At 30.1% G+C, this 24221-nt stretch overlaps 3 protein-coding genes across 4 annotated transcripts; 1 reads left to right on the top strand and 2 right to left on the bottom strand.

Moving 5' to 3' along the window:
- Positions 1-3497: 3497 nt before the first annotated feature.
- Positions 3498-4070, bottom strand: LOC111677521 (protein nemuri-like). The gene has a single exon (XM_023438659.2). The coding sequence runs from the start codon at positions 4068-4070 to the stop codon at positions 3498-3500; it is 573 nt and encodes a 190-aa protein (XP_023294427.2).
- Positions 4071-6241: 2171 nt separating this feature from the next.
- On the top strand, positions 6242-6838 carry LOC111677522 (protein nemuri-like). Its single transcript, XM_023438660.2, has one exon. It carries the CDS (start codon positions 6242-6244, stop codon positions 6836-6838), a length of 597 nt encoding a protein of 198 aa, XP_023294428.2.
- Positions 6839-6961: 123 nt separating this feature from the next.
- LOC111677544 lies at positions 6962-10897 on the bottom strand. 2 transcript variants are annotated; one of them, XM_046946653.1, is made up of 10 exons: positions 10741-10897; positions 9979-10670; positions 9686-9911; positions 9230-9630; positions 9021-9172; positions 8851-8921; positions 8705-8790; positions 7509-8630; positions 7215-7444; positions 6962-7159 (listed from the first exon to the last, which is right to left on the bottom strand). In XM_046946653.1, exons 1-10 carry the CDS (start codon positions 10877-10879, stop codon positions 6997-6999), a joined length of 3282 nt encoding a protein of 1093 aa, XP_046802609.1. In that variant the 5' UTR covers positions 10880-10897; the 3' UTR covers positions 6962-6996. The 2 variants fall into 2 exon arrangements, with proteins under 2 accessions (XP_046802609.1, XP_023294452.2); XM_023438684.2 differs by having other exon boundaries at positions 8705-8921.
- Between the last annotated feature and the right edge of the window lie 13324 nt (positions 10898-24221).

The following is a 24221-nucleotide window of genomic DNA, read 5'->3' on the forward strand; positions in this document are numbered from 1 at the left end:
TAAGCGATGCTCACTTTATAAGAAGGCTATACACATATTTTTGACGGTTAAATAATGGGAGGCGTGAGTGTGTGTGTGTGTGTGTACTTGTCACCAAAGCTGTCATGTCCTCTATATATTTAATACTAACATTTATTGTAACACTAAATACATCTTCTTACCACTGACTCCAGTTCAAATACTTAGTAGGTCTTATCATAGCACTGTAATACATAAAACATATTTGTACGACACGTCGCCAAAAATAAAATGGAATAAATGAAAATTATTATACGCATTAGTATCAACTCATTAGTTTTGACAAAAAGGACAAAAATTTTGTAAGAAAAACAAAATTAATTTAATTAATAAGCAAAAAGAGGACAAAAACTTCATATGAAAATGACATTTATTATAGTGTTTTTCTAGCCAAAAGAAATAGCAGAAAAAAAGGAAAAAAAACTTTGAAAAATAATTATAATGTGAGTATAATTTTATATATTTTTTTATTAAGTATTAATAAATTAAGTTAATTCAGGGAGAAGATAATTTTCATCAAATCAATAATTTCATAAAAGAAATGTGTTTTAAAGAAGGTTCAGATTTGAAATACACCTAGGCCGCTATAGGGCCTTTCGTTCCCTCTTTTCTATGGAAATTCGGTTATGGCTCTCTTGCAGTCCAATGCTTTTATTGATTTATAATTGTGTTGAGACGGTAAGTTATCCCTGTTTATGGATTTTTAGTGCAGATCGTCTTACACGTTCAGCATTTAGTGCAAAAAATGAGCAGACTAGCAATAGTGGGCGTGGCACTTCCCATATAGAGTAAATACTAAAGTTTGTGAAACTGTTTTTTCTGAATTCTCCGATTTATGAAAAGGGCAAATAAATGCTTCCGACAATGTTGTTAATCAGGGAGAAGATAATTTTCATTAAAAACAGTAATTTCATAGCAGAAATGTGTTTTAAAGAAGGTTCAGATTTAAAATACACCTAGGCCACTGTTGGTCCTGTCGTTCCCTCTTTTCTATGGAAATTCGGTTATGGCTCTCATACGGTTCAATGCTTCTATTGATTTATAATTGTGTTGAGATGGTAAGTTATCTCTGTTTATGGATTTTTAGTGCAGATCATCTTACACGTTCAGCATTTAGGGCAAAAAATGAGCAGACTAGCAATAGTGGGCGTGGCACTTCCCATATAGAGTAAATACTAAAGTTTGTGAAACTGTTTTTTTTCTAAATTCTGCGATTTATGATAAGGGCAAATAAATGCTTTCGACAATGTTGTTGATCACATTGTGTTCGTTTAAAATCCGATGTATATACATACGTTTCCATGAGATCAGTTTGGTCCACATTAAAATTAATGGCTTTTGTTTGTTTAAACGTTAGTTTTATTATTTTATTCCAAATTTAATACACGTTTCATCAAAATTCATTTAAACCCTTGAAAGTACAATTTTTCATATATAACGTTAATAGACAACAATCTATCTTCTAATTAAACATTTTGTCTTAACTCAGTTCTGTACATTAAAGTAACAACTTTTAGGAAAAAATTCTAATAAATTGTGACTTAACTTTAATTAACAACAGTCTTCAAAATCAACACATTTCATCAACACTGACGTTTCGACATCATGGTCGTCAGCACCCCAAATAAATACAAAAATTAACGAACATAAAATAGAAACACTGAAGGGGCCATTAACAGTCCATTTTTAGTAAATAGATCTCATTTTACACGCGTACACCTTGATTGAGATTTTTATGTGGTTCGAATACTTGTGTGTTTGTGTGTAAATAAATGAGTGTTTTAACCCTGCAATTTCGTGGTATATGTTTTGAATTAGTCGTCTTATGTTTGAATGCAGGAGTAGCATTATAGCTCGTATTGCTCGTATCCCAGTTACACATATACGAAAAACGTAGGAACTAAAAAGTTAAACAGTTACTTTATAGGTTATAGCAAGACATAGAATTAGGGGGCGTGGCATCTTACATATGAATAAAATCTTAAACTTCCTATATCCAGGAAACTATAAAAGCTAAAGTCATATAAAACTTATTATCTAAATTGAAGTTACATAAATAATTGCTATTTAAAATGAAATACCTTGACCCACCACAACACTGCTGGGCAATTTCTACAAATGTGAGTGCGTGTAAGAGTTTGTTTAATTCTTCGAAACCTAAAAGTACCTTAAATATATATAAATTTTTTCTATTTATTCATTTGTTGAAAATGAACAAAACGTACATTGTATACAGGACGAACATAACCAAAGTATTAGAAGTGAAAACAGAAATTAGTAATCAGCATGAATATCACAGCCAGATGGCTTAATACAACTGGAAACGTGACCAATGTTTTACTTTTTTCTCTTTGTTTTAGAGCAAACGTTTTGTGTTAAGCCAAACATGGTTTAAAACAAACATGATGCTCGCCATCATCACGAGCATCATCATGATTTGGTTGGTAATGAAATCACATTTACACATATAAAATGAAGAAAACGAAAAAAAAACCTAAAAAGACCACAAATACTTGTAAAAAGAAATACCTGGCTTTAAAGTAAACTCCCTCTCATATAGATTTCATTTCTTAAAGGATGAAATCAAGAAAGCTTTAAATATGCTTCTGGAATAATAAATAACTCCCAGTATGCGTTGAAGAAAGGATGACTGATGAAAACATTCATACCTGAAATAGAAAGAAATACAAGTTTTTATGAAAATATGTAGACGAGTATTTCAATGAAAGTGTTAAGTGTTGGTAATTTGAATAAAATGTTTTTTTTGGGGGAGAATTTTTGATATGGATCGTAAGTATGTTAATATCTAAATTCCTTTTATTCTGTATTGTAGCCGGCGTTGTAAAAGGTACGATTTAATCAGACTTGTTATAAGGTAAGTAATAAATTTAGAACTTTAAAGGAAAAGGAATAAATTTGGAATTTTTCATTGAAGTATGTAATAATGTGTTTAAAATAATTTATTTTTAATTAAGTCTAGTTTATAATGATCTCCAAGTTCAATGAATTATTGTAATATATAGCAAAACATGGCAATGTTGAAATGCTCCCTATTTGTAAGTGTCCTGGCACACGAGCTCACTTTACGTTTAAAAAGTCTAATGAAAATATTAAATGAAATTCCGTATAAACCGTCTCCATCGTTTGATTGTTATTTGTTCTCTGTTCTCTCAATGTATAACGGTTTCATTGCGTTTAGACGATATTATTTTGACAGATCATATTACTTGTGTGCTCGTGTGAAGGGGCTTTAGGAGAGGTATAAAGCACGGAGAGTTAGTTAGTAATTAAGTCAATTAGTCAGTTAGTTAGTTAGTTAGTTAGTTAGTTAGTTAGTTAGTTAGCCAGTTAGCTAGTTAGTTAGTTAGTTACTTAGTTAGTTAGTTGAGTAAATAAAACAAATCAAAAATTAATTAATAAAGTTAATTTTTATTCAAATAAATATTTTTAAATTTGATTAAGTCAAGAATGAGAAGTATTTAACCGGAACGATTACGACGTCTATTGACTCCTCTGCGACCTTTACGGCCTTTACGTCCCTTGCGGCCCTTATGTCCTTTACGGCCCTTGCGTCCCTTACGCCCTTTACGTCCTTTACGACCCATACGTCCTTTACGACCCTTACGTCCCTTACGACCTTTGCGTCCCCTACGTCTACCACGACGAGCACGAACATCAATTTCTTCCAATTCATTGATATTTTCTTCATCATCGTCATTTTCAGCTTCCATCAATTCATTATCGTCATCATCAATCAATTCAGTATCATCATCAAGAGGTTCATCTAACAATTCAATATCACCATCTTCAAGATCATCATAGAATTCAACATCCTCATCATCATCATCATTAAAGAATTCATCGTCATCATCTTCAATTTCATTATCCAATTCTTCAGGTAAAACTTGCATTGATTTAGGCTTAACATCATAATTTGGCAAGGATTCTTCCAAAAAGCTATCATCGGCCAAAATAACAGTAGCAGCTGAACTATATTGAACAGCACCGATGACAGCCAAAATGGCAAAAAGTAAACTAACGGATAATTTCATATTTATTTAAATAATTTCCTTAGTTAAAATTTTTATTTTGTTATGCTATTGTTAGTTAGAGAAGCAATAGCTGAATAGTAATTTTCTTTTAAATTCTTGGATTATTTATACAGAAATTATTAATTTAGTTAAAAAGTTGTAATTTAAGTTTAACGATTTTTTACACTTGTGTAAATATTATATTAGAAAATACCGGCCCACCAAAATTTTATATTTTTTTGATTGTTTTCATCATAAAGCTATCAATTTGTTGCAGTTGTTTTATATTGGTGCATTTGGTAAATACTAATAAATTGAAAACATATGTTAACACTTTTGAAAATTTGGGTTACAAGAGATATTTTTATTGGTAATATACTAATTCAAGCATTATAACAGTTTTACATTTTTTTATTATCTAAAATTATTGATTCAATTATTAAGTAAAGCAGTAAAATGAAAGATAGGCAATGAGCTCTTTCAAGAACAGATAGAGTGGTTGTTACTTTATGCCGATGCCTAGTTTAAATGATGATAGTTTATATAACTATAATTTAATACGTGACCACAGATGATGATGAGAACAATGAATTGAATTGTTTGTAGAACCTAGAGATGATGATGACAATACTGAATTGATTGATGATGATGCCAATGAGTTGAAAATGATGACGACGATGAGAATACCAATGAATTGAAAGAAATTGATGTTCGTGCTCGTCGTGTTAGACTTAGGGGACGTAAGAATCGTAAAAATCGCAAGAATCGTAAAAATCGCAAGAATCGTAAAAACCGAAAGAATCATAAAAACCGCAAGAATCGCAAAAACCGCAAGAATCGCAGGAGCCGCAAAAATCGTTCTGGTGAACAACTTTTTTTATAAATTATTTTAATAAATTATTTGTATTTTAATAAAATTAACATTATAAACAAAACGAAACTGGCAGATCTTCTTATCTAAATACTTGATTTTTATAATCGTCATTTTTTCCGCATCGGCCAATAATATTTTATAGTTTTTATATAAAGTCCACTTCCCAAAATTACTTAATCGTGAATAACTCGATATATAATTGTACTCGTATATGTTGTGAAGTTTTTTAAATCGGTTAAATATCCCTTCAAAATTCTTCGACTTTAAGGAGAGCAGGTTGTTTTAATTTTTAGATCATTGGTTACACTATTGCGTCCATTATCTTTATCTCATTGTGATATATATAAAAAATCTATATTTAAAGGAAAACCCTAAACAATATTGACTTTCCGTACCTTTGAAGTCCGTTTTTTTAAAGACTTTTTATGAAGAAAATATTTGTGTAAAAACTTGTCGAATTACCCGAATAGGTTGCTCTTTGTGGGTCCGAATTTGAACGATTCATAATAATTACTTATTTGGGCCACATGTTCTAGCATTCTTAAGGAGTTTTGCAATTTTCATGTGTTCATAATAATAATTCATAATTTTTTCAGAGAAATACCTATCGGTATTTCCTCACTTTATGCACAAGTCTACATACAGTACATTTTTAAGAAAAGTCTTCTTATTACATAAAACAAATATTCACACAGAATCAGACCAATGAATTAGAAAGTATAAGTATATAACACATTACTAATAAGACGTTATTTAAGTACTTCTATGTTATCAAAACGATATGTAGTAGTGATTTATTTTATTAGATAAAGCCTTTACACGATCACACAAGTAATATGTTATGTCAAAATTTTGTGTGGAACAGTACGAATGGGATCATCTAAACGCAATATGTAATGAAACCATTACACACTGAGAGAAAATACGGATGGGAAATTGGACTGTACCCTAAAGCAATAAAAATGTAATATTTGTTAACACAAATTCCCAATTTAAAAACTTCCACAAACAGTTAAAAACATCTGTAATCGTGTGACCGATTTTCAACAGCTTGAACCACATAACAGTTGTTTTGTGCTGCAGACAACTTGCAACACGCCTTTATGTTGTTGTCTTTGGTGAGGCTTGTCATTTAAAATCTAATATTTAAACAAATGTTTTTAACTTTAAACGAAATTTTCTAATTAGAAATTTGAAATTTCTATAAATATATAAAAAAAATTGCTGTAAAATTATCATTCAACTGTTGAGTATTCAGCAAACAACAGCGTTATTATTAAATTTTTTAACTGAAGAAATCAACATAAATTGATATAAAATGAAATTATCATTTACTTTTCTTTTTGCCATCTTGGCATTCCTGGGTGCTGCTCATTACAGTTTGGCTGCTTCTGTTACCCTACCCTATGATATAGTTCATAAAGATCTTTTGGAAAAACAAAAAAATGAAACTACATTGATTCAAGAAATACCCGATGAATTGGATAATGAAATTAAAGATGATGATGATGAGGATTTATTGGATGACGATGAATTCTTGGATGATGATGACGATTTTGAATTCTATGATGATCTTGAAGATGGTGATATTGTATTTTTTGATGAACCTTTAGATGATGATGACAATACTGAATTGATTGATGATGATTATATCAATGAATTGATGGAAGCTGAAAATGATGATGATGATGAGGAAAACGCCAATGAATTGGAAGAAATTGATGCTCGTGCTCGTCGTGGTAGACGTAGGGGGCGCAAGGGTCGTAGAGGACGCAAGGGTCGCAAAGGACGCAAGGGACGTAAGGGACGTAAGAGTCGCAAGGGACGTAAGGGTCGCAAAGGACGTAAGGGACGCAAGGGCCGCAAAGGACGTAAGGGTCGTCGGGGAAACAGACGTCGCAATCGTTCCGGTTAAATTACAATTGACTCAAATTAATCTAATGAAAACTTATTTAAATAAACTTAACTTGACTAAATAAAATAAATTGTATCATAAAAATTAAAATGAAAATTATTGTTATTTGCAGCTATTATTTAGTTTATTTATAAATATTTGGTAAATCCATTTGTAATTCATTTTTTAGCTAAAATTTTATTTATATTCTGCAATTCTCTGGTACTCCAAGGTTCCAAGGGATCTGGTGGTGACATATCCTCATCTCTAGGCTTTTTCATGGGTGCTGAACGTCCTCTTTGATAATAATCTGAATTTTCACCCTGATATTCTGGGGAGACCCTGTAAAATATATATTTCGTAAAAAAAAACTTTTTTTAAGAAAAATCTCATTAACTTATTTTTACGACGCATTCTGGCACTTTTTGCCCTGCGAGCAGCATCGTCTTGTTGATACTGACGTTTACGCAAATGAAACTGTTTCATAGTGGCATGAACCTCCTCTGCGGTGGGTATATCATCATAGTTTTCCGGTGAATCATCTGTATTAGCAGTTTCTGTTTCTACTTCCGGTTCCTGTTCCACCGTTAAAATATGTTCCTCTAAGGCTTGTTGAAAATCGAACGTCTTTTAAGTAATTTAGAAGAAAAGTATTAAGGTAATATAAAATACACTTTAAATGTAAAATTACCGGTATGCTGTCTTCCTCTTCGGTTGGTATTTGATCCCATACAGAGGTAATCAATTTATCTGAACTATCTCCTTTAGCTATAGGAGCTTTAAAGAGAGCATTTCTAGTTCTGCGAGCTAGCGAAAGTTTACCCAATATAGGTCCTCCACCATCACTTTCTTCTGTTTCTACCTCAGCCACCATTTTTAAGAATTGTTCCAATTTTTTGGGATCCACCATATCTTTAGGATCCTGAAAAAGTGTGGTCAAATTACCAGCCAAAGGCATGGCTAAGTTATCGGTAGTGTCAGTGACATTTGTTACTTCTGGTTGTTTGGTTAGTTTAACATCTTTTAAGCTAGTGGCTTCTGTAGCTGTTTTAGGTTTTGTCTCTTGAGCTTTTAAAGTCTGCTGAACCAATTCGAAAGCCTTATTGGCCAACTCCTTTAAGGCGGCATAAAATTGTGGATCATGTATTTCAGGGGGTTCATCTGCTTTTAGAACTAGTTCTCTAAAAGGATCTGGAACCGAAACACTAGCTGCAGTAGTAGCTCTAAAAGCTGTACCCGTACTAGAGGCAGGATCATTGACAAAATTTAGCATATCCATAGCACATGTTATATTCGATTGACCGGTAGTATTAACTGCACTTAGATTATAAGGATCTTTTAGCTTTTGTTTAGCAATTTTTATGGGACTTGAGATGGAAGCTCTACCCCACATTAAACGCCGCATTTCCTCTCCTGTCATGCCACGTTTCTTTAAGGCATTTAAAGTTACTCTTCCTACTCTTTTCCAATTAGAAACTGCTCCCTTGCGTTGCTTAGCACGTGTTTTACTTTTACTTTTTATAACCATGACACCTCTAACCTCAAAACCCGAATCATCAGAGGGTCCGAGAGGTATAGAATAAGCTTCCAAATAACTTTTTGCATCGGCCTGAGGTACTGCTCGTTCCAATGTTACCACTATCTTGGCCCATTGTTTCATCCATTCTTTTTCCGACTGCTCGATAACATGAGCATATGTATTACCCATCATGGCAATTAACATATTAAGCAAAAGTATGGGCACAAATATCATAAACATAACGAAAACAGTTTTCGAAAGATTTGGATAAGTTGTTTGATTTAAATCGGGGTACTAAAAGTGTCCAAAATAAAGCCCTTTATAACTAGAGATTATTAGCTACATATGTATGTGTTGGTAATGCTTACATTATAATCTCCCAAAGTGGTTTGAAATAAAGCCATCCAGGTACTCTGATATGTATTAAACATGGTGGACTGTAGTTGAGGATGACCTTTGTATAGAAAATAAAATGCCTGTGAAAAGCCACATAGTACTATGGAGTATATAATACCAAAGGTAAACATGTCACCAGTTATCATGGAATAAATCATGGTAACAAAAGGACCAGTTAGGCGAACAGCACTGCAATTAATAAAGGAAAATTCCATAAATTTCATCTCTCTAGGCATGGGAAATTTTATTTAAATCGTACAGCTATATTTCTCTTTCATTTTATCTTACCCAGCAAAAAACATTAAGAGAAACCAACTGCCTGGTACGGCAAAAATCAATATCGCCTCTTCGGTATCAGTGTCACCCATTAAACGAAAAGGTATACAAGCCAAAATCAAAAGATTTGAGATTAGAAATATGGCTTTGGCGGGAGCATGAGACTATAAATTGAAATCATTAGTTCCAACCTAAAACAGTCTAATGATATATTCATTTACCAATTGCTTTAGAAAAGCTGAGAGTCCCTGATTTTTGATTTCATCGCCTTGTTGAAATATTAGAAAACTTAAAACTCCTATAATCGTACACAACTCTGCAACATAGCGGGCTATAGTTTGTATCTCATAGGCCTCTTCTTCCTCTGTGCTAACATCCAGTTGATCCTTTAAATCTGTACCCTCCTCATCATCGTCATCACCATCATGTGCAGGTCTAAGATAAACCGATGTCGATAAACATAATAAATGAACCAATAAAATTAGTAAACGTTTTAAGAATTGATTTTGGGCAAATGTCTTCCATTTCTCTTCCAGCAGACGTTGTATTATGCCGCCATCTAACATATCCAAATGTTCCTCCTTGGTACCATTCAATATGATAAACAAAGCGGAATTCCAATCTGGAAATTTTTAAAGTTATATATTCTAATAAGTTGTGCTGGCTAAATAACTCACTAGTTCTGCCATCTGGCAAAAGTGTATCCAAAGCATTTAAAGGATATCCAGAGCAGGTGATATTACTATAACGCCAAAATTCCCGGGCAGATAGTTCCAACATCTCACGAAAAACTTCTGCCCGACCAAGTTTACAGGCCAAAGTTAAAGGTGTTAAACCCGAATCATTAACTATGCCATTTTTGGCTGGCGTCTTAGGATGTCGCAAAGCATAGCCAAACATGTCCTTTTATATACAAAAAACAAACTTCAAGCTTTTAAAAAGCTTTTTCTTTAACTTATTCATGCCTTACCAACTTATCACACACCACTACCATGTGTAAAATCATATTACCAAATGAATCTTGGGCATCTGGATCAGCATCATGATCTATTAGTAAATTATAAACACTCTCATTAGCACAACAGGCAGCCCATGACAAAGGATATTCCCCCATATAAGCCAAACCCTCATAATCTGTACTCTTAGCCGGATTAGCTCTTTGCTGATCGCGTGGTAAGAAAAAGCTGCCTATAGCTCTTTGATTTATATCAGCTCCTGCCTCAATCAAATCAGCCACCAATTCATTATTACTATAGGCAATAGCTAAATGTAAAGCACTTGCTCCCAAATACTCCTCACCCTCCATAACATCCAAAGCCAATCGTGGAAAAACTCTCAACAATATTCTCGCCAATTTTGTATGAATTTTCGAATCACATATAATCAAAACATGCAATAAACTTTCACCTAAAGCTCCTCGATATTGCATTTGCCAGCAGGCATTATGATCCTTCCATTTACCCAAAGGATCGTGTATAGACAAAGAAGCTTCTATGGGTATGGTTACTTCGGTATGGTCACGATATTTCCAACGTAAGAACTCAGCACGATTAATAACTTGTCCCTTGCCATCGTTATACATAAAAACACCAAATTGTTCGCGTATTAGTTGCTCCACTGCCACCAGTCCTCCGGTGTTAATGGCATCAATCAAATCACCACCTTGTGAAGTATTAAAACAATTCCATTAATATTTTTTTGATTTGAAAAAAACGGGCTTTATATCAAATACCTCTTTTATAGTCCGCCAACTTGTAGAGCAAACATTTATTAGCCGTAGCCGAGGATTGCGAAATGACAGCATCCAATATGGCGCCCGGTTTCATTTCCTGCGGTTTTTTTCTTAAACATTTCTTCAAAAATATCTTCATTTTTTCCCGCTTTAGATATTTGTACTTATTTAGTGTTTTTGCGAATGATTATATAAATTTGTTTAATCGATATTTTAGCAGAACTTTTAAAACTTACAGTTGCCTGGCATTTATTGTTATCTGAAGTTTTACAAATGATTTCCCTGGTTACCAATATTTGTTTATAAAATGTTAATTTCATTAACTAAATACTTGTTGCAGGTTATGAGCTTGCTTTTAAAATACTACTTTGATTGAAACAAAGCTTTTTAGAGGTCACTTACGTATTTTAAAGTATTAAATATTTCAAAAGTTTTAAAACCTTTGTGGGCTTTTTAACCCAGCAAAAGCTTTCATTATCATGTAAGGGGTTAAAATGCTGACATTTTCTTATATTCTTTGTGAGCTTTTTAACCCAGCAAAAGCTTTCATTACCATGTAAGGACTTAAAATGATGACATTTTCTTACACAACAGCATTTTAAGTCATTATATTAATACGGCGATGTCTTTAGAGGCAAGTACTTACCACAAACGCTTACAAGTAATTAGAAAAAGTATTCGTTGTTAATCATAAGAAAAAACGCATACAGCTTTATAGCTTCACAGGCTAGAGAACTAATGAATTATAAAGTATTTATATAACACATTATAAGTAAGACCTTATTAGACTACTTCTATGTAATCCAGATTATATGTAGTAATTATTGAAAAGTATGGTGTTAAATAAGTAATTACAATTTTTGCTCAGAAGTATTCCTTACTAAAAGAAACAATAATCTGCGTAAAAACCTTTAAAAATATTAAATCTAAATTGCATTAATAATATTTATTTATAATTGAAAATTTTAAATATTTCTAAAATTTTAAAAAGAAAATATTATATAATTTTTTTCAAAAAAAATACACATTATACAAATTATATAAAATTTACAAATAAATATTTAATTTAATCCTAAAAAAATGAAATAAATATACAACAAAATGGCGAATTAAATATGTATATACAAAATACTCGTACTCGTATGTCTTGTATATATATACTTGTATTCTGAAATAAAATTGTATTTATTTGTTAAATTCTTAAGTTTATGTACATACACGAAATATGTTGTACATGCAGCAAATGCAGTGGAGGACAAAAGTGAACGAAAATAAATTAAATTCTATTAGTTATAAAGAACTGTGAAATAAGTAAATAAGTAATTGGTCTAAAGCTAGTTTTGCAACAGTATTTTTATTTAGGAAACTTTTAAAGGACACTATATATAAAAGTTTAAACAGGTAATAACCCTTTCAGCCCCAAAATTAAATGTGGTATTAACTGATATTAATATCAAACTTCTTCATACCCTGGGTTAGTTATAGGATCATTAATTTACATATGGGCAATTTATAACCCTACCAAAAAAAATTAATTTGGATGAAATTACCAAGGTAATAGTCTTCAGTGTTATTAAGTAAAAATGTCTTTTGAATTGTATTCCATCATTAGCACAACTGACACAACATCAAGTTAAATTAATATGGGTTACAGGACGATGCACTCATGTGTTGGAAATGACCTAACCGTGCGCAAATAGACTTTCACACTCCCCTGGTGAACAAATCAAAATTGATAGATGACTGGGCTTTGAGTGAGACGCAACTCAACTGGTCAAATACCACAACTTGTAAAAATATCAAGACCCACTCTGACAAGACTCTCTTGTATTTTAGTAAGAACAGTTAGAAGCCTAAAACCCGTCTGTCAGATCTTACAACCATGTCAGTAAAATGTTTAGAAAATGTCTAAAGAGCTAAATAGATTACACAAACGTCTTGACAAACGTTTGTGCAAGCCTGTTGTATGGTGTATTAGTGTGTTTCGTGTTTGTACAAAAGCTTGCGGTTTGTTTGTAAAAAAATAGATTTTTACACAAACATATATTCCAGAATAACCAATATTTTACAAAATTTATATTTGGAGAAAAAAGTATATCTGTATCTTTGAAAGTCTACAAAAACGTGAAAAAATCGGTGTTTATACGAGCAATGTTTCTATAGTTTATTTGGCAAGCTGCTTGTATAGTGTATTCGGGCCTTAACTATCGTTTGAACTTACATTTTTTCTTTTGCAACGTTGTCAGAAAAAACTTTACTGACAATAAGATCAACCGATCTAATAACCGTGTATACATAGCATTAATGGTATAATTACTGGACACATGTAATAAGTAGTTAGTTAGTTCATTAGTTAGGTATTTAGTTAGTTACTTTGTTAGTTAATTAGTTAGTTCATTAGTTAGGTAGTTAGTTAGTTAGTTAGTTAGTTAGTTAGTTATTTGTTTAGTTAGTTATTTAGTTAGTTATTTAGTTAGTTAGTTAGTTAGTTAGTTAGTTAGTTAGTTAGTTAGTTAGTTAGTTAGTTAGTTATTTAGTTAGTTATTTAGTTAGTTAGTTAGTTAGTTAGTTAGTTAGTTAGTTAGTTAGTTAGTTAGTTAGTTAGTTAGTTAGTTAGTTAGTTAGTTAGTTAGTTAGTTAGTTAGTTAGTTAATTAGTTAATTAGCTAGTTAGCTTGTTAATTAGTTAGTTAGTTAGTTAGTTAGTTAGTTAGTTAGTTAGTTAGTTAGTTAGTTAGTTAGTTAGTTAGTTAGTAAGTGAGTTAGTTAGTTAGTTAGCTAGTTAGCTTGTTAATTAGTTAGTTAGTTAGTTAGTTAGTTAGTTAGTTAGTTAGTTAGTTAGTTAGTTATTTAGTTAGTTAGTTAGTTAGTTAGTTAGTTAGTTAGTTAGTTAGTTAGTTAGTTAGTTAGTTAGTAAGTGAGTTAGTTAGTTAGCTAGTTAGCTTGTTAATTAGTTAGTTAGTTAGTTAGTTAGTTAGTTAGTTAGTTAGTTAGTTAGTTAGTTAGTTAGTTAGTTAGTTAGTTAGTTAGTTAGTTAGTTAATTAGTTAATTAGTTAGTTAGTTAGTTAGTTAGTTAGTTAGTTAGTTAGTTAGTTAGTTAATTAGTTAGTTAGTTAGTTAGTTAGTTAGTTAGTTAGTTAGTTAGTTCGTTAGTTAGTTAGTTAGTTAACTACTAAACTGACAAAGTTAAGTCCTACATACACATTCAATTGTCGCTGTAAATTTTCTCGTATATAAGAATAACTGATGTATATAGAATTTTTATCCACACCTATATAGACATACAATTGTATCATATACACAGACAACATACACTTACATTTAATAATACCCTACTTCAATTGTCTTGATATTTGTAACAAATTAAAATTATCGCCATCTGTAACAGTGTCGATACTTGATCCAATACAAAGCAATACACAATTATTGCACCCAAAAATTATTTAAAATATATATCCACAGTCGATGCAGGGTATCCTATGGCCGGACTATACATTTCAACATGCTTTCCCTACATTTGATCTCTCTTTTTTTCTATTACAAGTATTTTATTTATTTTTTTGGTATTTTACTTGTGTAATACAATTTGGTCCTCTTAAAAATGAATGTGAGTATGTGAAACATTTTATATTTTTCTTATTTCATGATTTTCGTCTTCTTCCAAAGAAAAAAAAGAAAATCTACAAAAAACGTAATACAAGAAAATGATAGAAGAAAAAAACAGAATTTTGTTTTCATTTTATATAGTCAAAGCCATGATGATGCTTTTGTCACTTACTCTCTCTTTTATTTCAGTTCGAGATGTGTCTGTCTGTCTGTCCGTCTGTCTCTAGGTTTTTATAGTTGTACGTATGATTTGTCAGTATTCAGTTTAGTTTTTATAATATTCTGAACTCGTATGTTCAGCATTCTGTATTCAGTTGAGTGCTGTTTTCTATCACAACATTTCTCCGTCCATACAACCGTCTTTCTGTCTGTCTGTCAGTGTGTAGGTTTTTTTTTCTTTTTTCCAACTCTGATTGGACGCGTTTGTATGGTCGTTTTTACTTCGTTCTAACATTGTGTTCATGTGTATATTTATTTGAATGTATTTATCTCTTAGTATGTATTTTAGTACTTATATGTGTTTTTTTTCGGTTCATATTTACACTTGTGGATACATACCCTATACGTATGTAGAAACAACAACTATATTGCTTTTGGCCATTGGAAAACTCCACCCATATACTAAAGACACGCATGCATCCTCCGTTAAGAGAACGACCGACAAATGTTCATACATATGAACATTCGTAATCAGACCTCAAACCCCGAACATTTCTCCAGTAGGAGTATGTGGCTGTTTGGTACCAAGAGTATGAATTTGTATTAAATGTTGTTGTTGCTGCTGTTGGTAGGTTGGAAGTATGTTTGTGGCTAAATCAATATTTATTTGTTGCTGTTATCGTTGTTGTTGTTTTTATCGCTATTGCTGCTACATTATTTTCTCCACTTGCCATTTCATTGAGGTTATGGTAATGGTTATATTGTATATGTATCTCAAATACATGAACATTTGGTCATAAAATACAAAAATACTTTTGTATGTGTAGTTTTATTTAAGTATAACTATATGTGTAGTGGAAAACTTTTCCGTCGGTCACTGACTGTCACTGAGGAAAATCTTAATTTAATTATATTTTCTTAGTGTTAGCAAAAAATAGATTGTTTTGCATTAACTAATCAATAATGTATCAAGAAAATTTTGAAAGCTTAACTAAAAGCCATATTAACACATACACAATTATAATGGCATTATTAACATTTTAACTTAATATGATGCCGGAATATGTATAGAACATTTATAGTTGAAACGATTTTATGCAAAATATGAAATATCAACAAATTAATATTAAGTATACGTAACGTATGCGCAATATTTAGTTTGACAATGAGTGGAAAGGACAAAGTAGACGTATTATATATGTATCAATAGATGAGAAATCTACTTATCTATCTATCTATCTATCTATCTATCTATCTATCTATCTATCTATCTATCTATCTATCTATCTATCTATCTATCTATCTATCTATCTATCTATCTATCTATCTATCTATCTATCTATCTATCTATCTATCTATCTATCTATCTATCTATCAATCTATCTATCTATCTATCTATCTATCTATCTATCTATCTATCTATCTATATATCTATGTATATATCTATATATCTATCTATATATCTATCTAAAATGAAGACTTGATATTTTATAAAATTTAAATTACATGATTCCGCTATTTAAATTAAATTTAAAACTATTTCTTTATTGTCTGTTTAAATTTAGAATTCTAATCAAAGCTATAATAGCTTCTATTCACTATCCTCAGTTTAAACTAGTGAGGAAATGGGACCACTTCTACACATACACATATGTATAAGAATAAGTATTATAAATGCACCTTAAGTCTTTTAAAATAACAATTTTACTACAACACATTTTATCTGTTGTAACATACTGCAATAATCCTTTAAAATACACTTTTGCACTCAACAAGGATAACGATGCTAAAACTAAATCGAAATTCTAATTTTGTTGATTATAAAATAGAAAATGGATATGGTTTAATACATAAGTATATATACATACTTACATAGATCTAAGCTGGCAATGAATGACTAGAAACTTAAGTATAATAAAAATAAAATAGAAAACTACAACAACGGAGAAGCGCCAAAATGGAACATAGCATGAATTAAAACCACAGACCTTTTTTAAAATTTAATAGCAAAACTCGGAACAACAACAATTATTACAGTTTAGAATATGTATGACAGGGAAACTGAAATTGTAAATGTAATGAACAAAATGATGCACGTACTTAACTCAGGTTTGGAAAACTAAAAGAGTTTTAAAATTTTTTCAAAACAATAATACAGTATTATTAAATAATGTTAAATTTAAAAATCTTAACACGAGGTTTCATTTATTTCTTTAAATGTAATAGCTTACACATCTCTGCTTTTGCATTTTTTTGATACATTTTTGTTTTAGCTCGTTAAGGTGAGTAACCCCAAAACACAACCTCACGTTTAGTACGGGTATCTGTCATTGGATTTATGCATTGCGGTAAACCATGGCAATTAGAAATGGTTGCATAACTTTTTTTCATCTCCATAACTCTCGTTTTTTACAGTAAGATAATTTTAAAACATTTGTGTAAACTATCAGGCAATTAAATTCTAAACAGATTAAATTTGAATTTCAATAAATTTTCAAAATTTAATTTATACCTTTATATAAATATATAAGTAAACAATATGCTTTATTCTTGTGTTGAGGATGAAAAAAATATTATTGATTTTTGTTTCACCAAGTTTAGGCCAGTTTTGTTTATGTGGAACTATAAATAATGTCTGCCGACCATATTGGAAGCCCTAATATACAAACAAACACACATACTGTCAAACAAACAAAATAAAACTTCAAAATATTCAGTTTTCCATTGTATCCCATAAAGTTTCTTGTTTTTTTCATCTTTTCATTTAAAACAAAAGTTTATTTTCAAAGTCATTCTTAAACAAGTTTGCTTTTGCTGAAGCAAAGTTCTTAGGCAACTACAGCGCCAAAAGTCTGTCTGTCTCCCTGGTGCCTCTCTCGTATGGCTTTATAGCTCTGCCTATTAACACCCTTGTACGCAACAGATGAGTCTTGTCAAAAATGGCGAAAATTCTTAAAGGCGGCAGCGAAAAAAAGTATTTATCACAGAATGTAGTGAGGAAAATTTTGTTTAATTACTTTTTTAAAGGTTTCTATTTTGATGCGAATCTTTTGAAAAGAAATGATGTCAGTTTCTTTTCAATGTTGTGTTATAAAATACCTATTGGTTGGATAGATAGATAGATAGATAGATAGATAGATAGATAGATAGATAGATAGATAGATAGATAGATAGATAGATAGATAGATAGATAGATAGATAGATAGATAGATAGATAGATAGATAGATAGATAGATAGATAGATAGATAGATAGATAGATAGATAGATAGATAGATAGATAGATAGATAGATAGATAGATAGATAGATAGATAGATAGATAGATAGATAGATAGATAGATAACTTAACGTAACTTAACTAACGTAACTAACGTAACGTAACGTAACTTAACGTAACTTATTCGACTTTTTATTATCAAGTTATTTTTAGCGATTTATTTAAATCACCCCCAGCCCTTATTCCCTTACACGCCTTCAAAACAAAACCAAAAAAACATCATTTGTTTACCAACCCTGAGGTGTCATTAAATAATGTCAATGACGATTTCTTGCTCATACCAACATCTGTTGTTGTTTTCTTCCTTTTATTATTGTTTTCTTTTGAGCATTTTATTCTTTATTGATTGAATCAATTTGTCAAATATCAAAATCTTTAGGTAAACAAAAGCCGCAAGCTGGTTTCACTTGTCATTATTGAAATCTGTTCGTAAACAAACCTGAAACTGAAGTATGAAGATTAATATTTGTCTTCTTGTCTTTCTTTGTGTGTAGAATGTCTTTTATTGACATTCCATTTGACAATATGCTTTTTGTCTATTTGTTATTGGGAATAAGCATATAACGGTATAAGTGTATATTTTTTTATTAAATAAAGTACTAAATATTTTTGAAATAAAATATTAACTAATTTTCATTGCATTAGTGTTTGAAAAATAAAACTAATACCTAAAACCACACACAATCACACATTATGACTTGTTGCAGTTTTTAGATTTTTGAAAACTTCTAGTTCTAACATAAAATCGTTATCACTCCTATTTCTGACCAAAAATCGATTTTTCATATAAAAATTTCAAAAATTATAAAATTGTTAATAACTCAGTAAATATGCGTTTAAATGGAAAAAGGTCCTTGATTTGTGATCACTGCTATTTCTCACCAAAAATCGATTTTTCATATAAAAAAGTCAAAAATTATAAAATCGTTAATAACTCAGTAAATATGCGTTTAAATGGAAAGAGGGCCTCGATTTGTGATCACTCCTATTTCTCACCAAAAACCGATTTTTCATATAAAAATGTCAAAAATTATAAAATCGTTAATAACTCAGTAAATATGCGTTTAAATGGAAAAAGGGCCTCGATTTGTGATCACTCCTATTTCTCACCAAAAATCGATTTTTCATATAAAAATGTCAAAAATTATAAAATCGTTAATAACTCAGTAAATATGCGTTTAAATGGAAAAAGGGCCTTGATTTGTGATCACTCCTATTTCTGAACAAAAATCGATTTTTCATATAAAAATGTCAAAAATTATAAAAGCGTTAATAACTCAGTAAATATGCGTTAAAATGGAAAAAGGGCCTCGATTTGTGATCACTCCTACTTCTGACCAAAAATCGATTTTTCATATAAAAATGTCAAAAATTATAAAATCGTTAATAACTCAGTAAATATGCGTTTAAATGGAAAAAGGGCCTTGATTTGTGATCACTCCTATTTCTGAACAAAAATCGATTTTTCATATAAAAATGTCAAAAATTATAAAATCGTTAATAACTCAGTAAATATGCGTTTAAATGGAAAAAGGGCCTTGATTTGTGATCACTCTTATTTCTCACCAAAAATCGATTTTCCATGTAAAAAAGTCAAAAATTATAAAATCGTTAATAACTCAGTAAATATGCGATTAAATGGAAAAAGGGCCTCGATTTGTGATCACTCCTATTTCTGACCAAAAATCGATTTTTCATATAAAAAAGTAAAAAATTATAAAATCGTTAATAACTCAGTAAATATGCGTTTAAATGGAAAAAGAACCTTGATTTGTGATCACTCCTATTTCCCAACAAAAATCGATTTTTCATATAAAAAAGTCAAAAATTATAAAATCGTTAATAACTCAGTAAATATGCGTTTAAATGGAAAAAGGGCCTTGATTTGTGATCACTCTTATTTCTCACCAAAAATCGATTTTCCATGTAAAAAAGTCAAAAATTATAAAATCGTTAATAACTCAGTAAATATGCGTTTAAATGGAAAAAGGGCCTCGATTTGTGATCACTCCTATTTCTGACCAAAAATCGATTTTTCATATAAAAATTTCAAAAATTATAAAATTGTTAATAACTCAGTAAATATGCGTTTAAATGGAAAAAGGGCCTCGATTTGTGATCACTCCTATTTCTGACCAAAAATCGATTTTATATACAAAAAAGTCAAAAATTATAAAATCGTTAATAACTCAGTAAATATGCGTTTAAATGGAAAAAGGGCCTTATTTGTGATCACTCCTACTTCTGAACAAAAATCGATTTTTCATATAAAAATGCCAAAAATTATAAAAGCGTTAATAACTCAGTTTAAATGGAAAAAGGGCCTTGATTTGTGCTCACTCCTATTTCTTATCAAAAATCGATTTTTCATGTAAAAAAGTCAATAATTATAAAATCGTTAATAACTCAGTAAATATGCGTTTAAATGGAAAAAGGGCCTCGATTTGTGATCACTCCTATTTCTTACCAAAAATCTATTATTTATACAAAAAAGTAAAAAATTGTAAAATCGTTAATAACTCAGTAAATATGCGTTTAAATGGAAAAAGGGCCTCGATTTGTGATCACTTCTATTTCTGACCAAAAATTGATTTTTCATGTAAAAAAGTCAATAATTATAAAATCTTTAATAACTCAGTAAATATGCGTTTAAATGGAAAAAGGGCCTTGATTTGTGATCACTCCTATTTCTGACCAAAAGTCGATTTTTTATACAAAAATGTCAAAAATTATAAAATCGTTAATAACTCAGTAAATATGCGTTTAAATGGAAAAGGACCTCGATTTTTATACAAAAAAGTAAAAAATTACAAAATCGTTAATAACTCAGTAAATATGCGTTTAAATGGAAAAATGACCTTGATTTGTGATCACTCCCATATCTGACCAAAAATCGATTCTTCACATAAAAAGTTCAAAAATTATAAAATCGTTAATAACTCAGTAAATATTCGTTTAAATGGAAAAAGGGCCTCGATTTGTGATCACTCCTATTTCTGACCAAAAATCAATAAAAATTTCAAAAAGTATAAAATCGTTAATAACTTAGTAAATATGCGTTTAAATGGAAAAATGATTTTGATTTGTGATCACTCCTATTTCTGACCAAAAATCGATTTTTCATATAAAAAAGTCAAAAATTATAAAATCGTTAATAACTCAGTAAATATGCGTTTAAATGGAAAATGGGCCTTGATTTGTGATCACTCCTATTTCTGACCAAAAATCGATTTTTTATACAAAAAAGTCAAAAATTATAAAATCGTTAATAACTCAGTAAATATTCGTTTAAATGGAAAAAGAACCTTGATTTGTGATCACTCCTATTTCTGACCAAAAATCGATTTTTCATATAAAAATGTCAAAATTTATAAAATCGTTAATAACTCAATAAATATACGTTTAAATGGAAAAAGGGCCTTGATTTGTGATCACTCCTTTTTCTGATAAAAATCGATTTTTTATACAAAAAAGTCAAAAATTATAAAGTCGTTAATAACTCAGTAAATACGCGTTTAAATGGAAAAAGGGCCTTGATTTGTGATCACTCCTATTTTTGACCAAAAATCGATTTTTTATACAAAATTTATAAAATCGTTAATTACTCAGTAAATATGCATTTAAATGGAAAAAGGACCTCGATTTGTGATCACTCCTATTTCTGATAAAAATCGATTTTTTATACAAAAAAGTCAAAAATTATAAAATCGTTAATAACTCAGTAAATATTCGTTTAAATGGAAAAAGAACCTTGATTTGTGATCACTCCTATTTCTGACCAAAAATCGATTTTTCATATAAAAATGTCAAAATTTATAAAATTGTTAATAACAATAAAACAGCAATAAATATGCGTTTAAATGGGAAAAGGACCTCGATTTGTGATCACTCCTATTTCTGATAAAAATCGATTTTTTATACAAAAAAGTCAAAAATTATAAAGTTGTTAATAACTCAGTAAATACGCGTTTAAATGGAAAAAGGGCCTTGATTTGTGATCAATCCTATTTCTGACCAAAAATCGATTTTTTATACAAAAATTATAAAATCGTTAATTACTCAGTAAATATGCGTTTAAATGGAAAAAGTACCTCGATTTGTGATCACTCCTATTTCTGACCAAAAATCGATTTTTTATACAAAAAAGTCAAAAATTATAAAATCGTTAATAACTCAGTAAATATGCGTTTAAACGGAAAAAGGGCCTTGATTTGTGATCACTCCTATTTATGACCAAAAATCGATTTTTTAGACAAAAAAGTCAAAAATTATAAAATCGTTAATAACTCAGTAAATATCGATTTTTCATATAAAATGTCAAAAATTATAAAATCGTTAATAACTCAGTAAATATGCGTTTAAATGGAAAAAGGGCCTCGATTTGTGATCACTCCTATTTCTTACCAAAAATCGTTATTTCTTATCAAAAAGATCGTTAATAACTCAGTAAATATGCGTTTAAATGGAAAAAGGACCTTGATTTGTGATCACTCCTATATCTGACCAAAAATCGATTTTTCATATAAAATGTCCAAAATTATAAAATCGTTAATAACTCAGTAAATATGCGTTTAAATGGAAAAAGGGCCTTGATTTGTGATCACTCCTATTTCTGACCAAAAATCGATTTTTCATGTAAAAAAGTCAATAATTATAAAATCGTTAATAACTCAGTAAATATGCGTTTAAATGGAAAAAGGGCCTTGATTTGTGATCACTACTATTTCTGACCAAAAATCGATTTTTCATATAAAAATGTCAAAAATTATAAAATCGTTAATAACTCAGTAAATATGCGTTTAAATGGAAAAAGGACCTTGATTTGTGATCACTCCTATATCTGACCAAAAATCGATTTTTCATATAAAATGTCAAAAATTATAAAATCGTTAATAACTCAGTAAATATGCGTTTGAATGGAAAAAGGGCCTTGATTTGTGATCACTACAAAAAAATTTCTTTTTTTTTGTAAAAGTCAAAATATAAATTCATGTATTTTTAGCTTTTAAAGTCGTTTTTCTGGAAGTATCCTTTTGTGCATTATGCTACTCTTGTAGTATATGACCGATTTCTATAAAGGCCCTTTAATATTCCATTCGTCCAAATCATTTAACTGTCATTGTATAAGCCGTATAAATCCTTGAAAGGATATGTTAATCTTCAACTGACAGGACATGTAAAAATGCATGCACATTCAGATTTGTTTCAACAATTCAAATATAAAAACATAAAAAAAAAACATTTTTATTCTATCTGTGTAACATTTAGAAGCAAATCTAGTTAAAGTAAAAAAAATATTTCCACTACTTCTAGGTGATTTATAGCATTTTGATGAGGTGTTAAAGATAATTTCCTTTTTGAAAAAAAAATAAGGAAAATAAAAAAAACTTCACACTAACTTCTTACATATGAACTGTTTAGTTAGTTTGCATATAATATTTTACATTTCCTTGAGTTTTTTTTATATAAACCAAAACAAACGCTGGAAATGATGAGGATGTTCATAGATGATGATGATGATTAAAATGTTAAGAGTCTACTTAATGCCCTCCAAATATTTGAAAACTGAGAAAGACACTTGTTTATTGCCTAAATTGGTAGCTTACAACAATCAGAAGAAAGAACAGATAAAGATAACAAAGAAATTGCTTAATTTCACAAAAAGACCCAAGTTGAATCTTAAAAATTTGTATAGTAAATATAAAGTGGCAAGGGTGGTGGTCACAACATACCCTGTACCATTAACATACACACATACTCAATACATGCATAAATGGAAATATTATAAGCCAGACAGTAGCTGTAAATGCACGACAAAGCAGCCAACAGCTGATAAGACTAACAACTCATAAGAGAAAATAAAGACCTTTACACCCACACCATACATATCCAAAGACAAAACATACAAACTTACTGTATATAAATATGTCGTAAGCAAAGAACTAACTGTCTTGTGACTTTGACTTTAATTACTGGATTTATAGGTCCTTTGAGATAATCTGCTTTGTCGTGTGTATATTTTTTAGATGTAAGTATCCTCGTATATGAGTATTAGGTTATTTATACACACATACATACATATGTAAATACAACACAGTTCTTTGTTTTTATATTTATAATAAAGTCGAGAAAAAATTACTTATACATATAAAATAAATATAAAAACAAAAACAAAGAACTGCTGATGATAATAAACAGTATGTAAAAAGTTGTAAAGATTGGATGTTACACTTGGTAATTAACATCATGACAATCAACACTGACTGACAAAAGACAGAAAGCATCGCGTTCAAACTATTCACACGTTTGCTCCTATGATTATAGGAACGAGGGTGGTTTAGTTCTAGTTCAGTTCTAGTTCAGTTCTAGTTCAGTTCTAGTTCAGTTCTAGTTCAGTTCTAGTTCAGTTCTAGTTCAGTTCTAGTTCAGTTCTAGTTCAG

This window comes from Lucilia cuprina, chromosome 3 (assembly GCF_022045245.1).
Source record: "Lucilia cuprina isolate Lc7/37 chromosome 3, ASM2204524v1, whole genome shotgun sequence".
Taxonomy (NCBI): Eukaryota; Metazoa; Arthropoda; class Insecta; order Diptera; family Calliphoridae; genus Lucilia; species Lucilia cuprina.

Bases quoted from the DNA above. Each gene is read 5' to 3' on its own strand.
- LOC111677521 (XM_023438659.2), bottom strand. From the start codon at position 4,070: ATGAAATTATCCGTTAGTTTACTTTTTGCCATTTTGGCTGTCATCGGT.
- LOC111677522 (XM_023438660.2), top strand. From the start codon at position 6,242: ATGAAATTATCATTTACTTTTCTTTTTGCCATCTTGGCATTCCTGGGT.
- LOC111677544 (XM_023438684.2), bottom strand. From the start codon at position 10,879: ATGAAGATATTTTTGAAGAAATGTTTAAGAAAAAAACCGCAGGAAATG. The intron at 8,922-9,020 runs GTAAGATAAAAT...TATTAATTGCAG, and splicing joins CTCTTAATGTTTTTTGCTGG to TGCTGTTCGCCTAACTGGTC. The intron at 7,160-7,214 runs GTTAATGAGATT...TATATTTTACAG, and splicing joins AGAATGCGTCGTAAAAATAA to GGTCTCCCCAGAATATCAGG.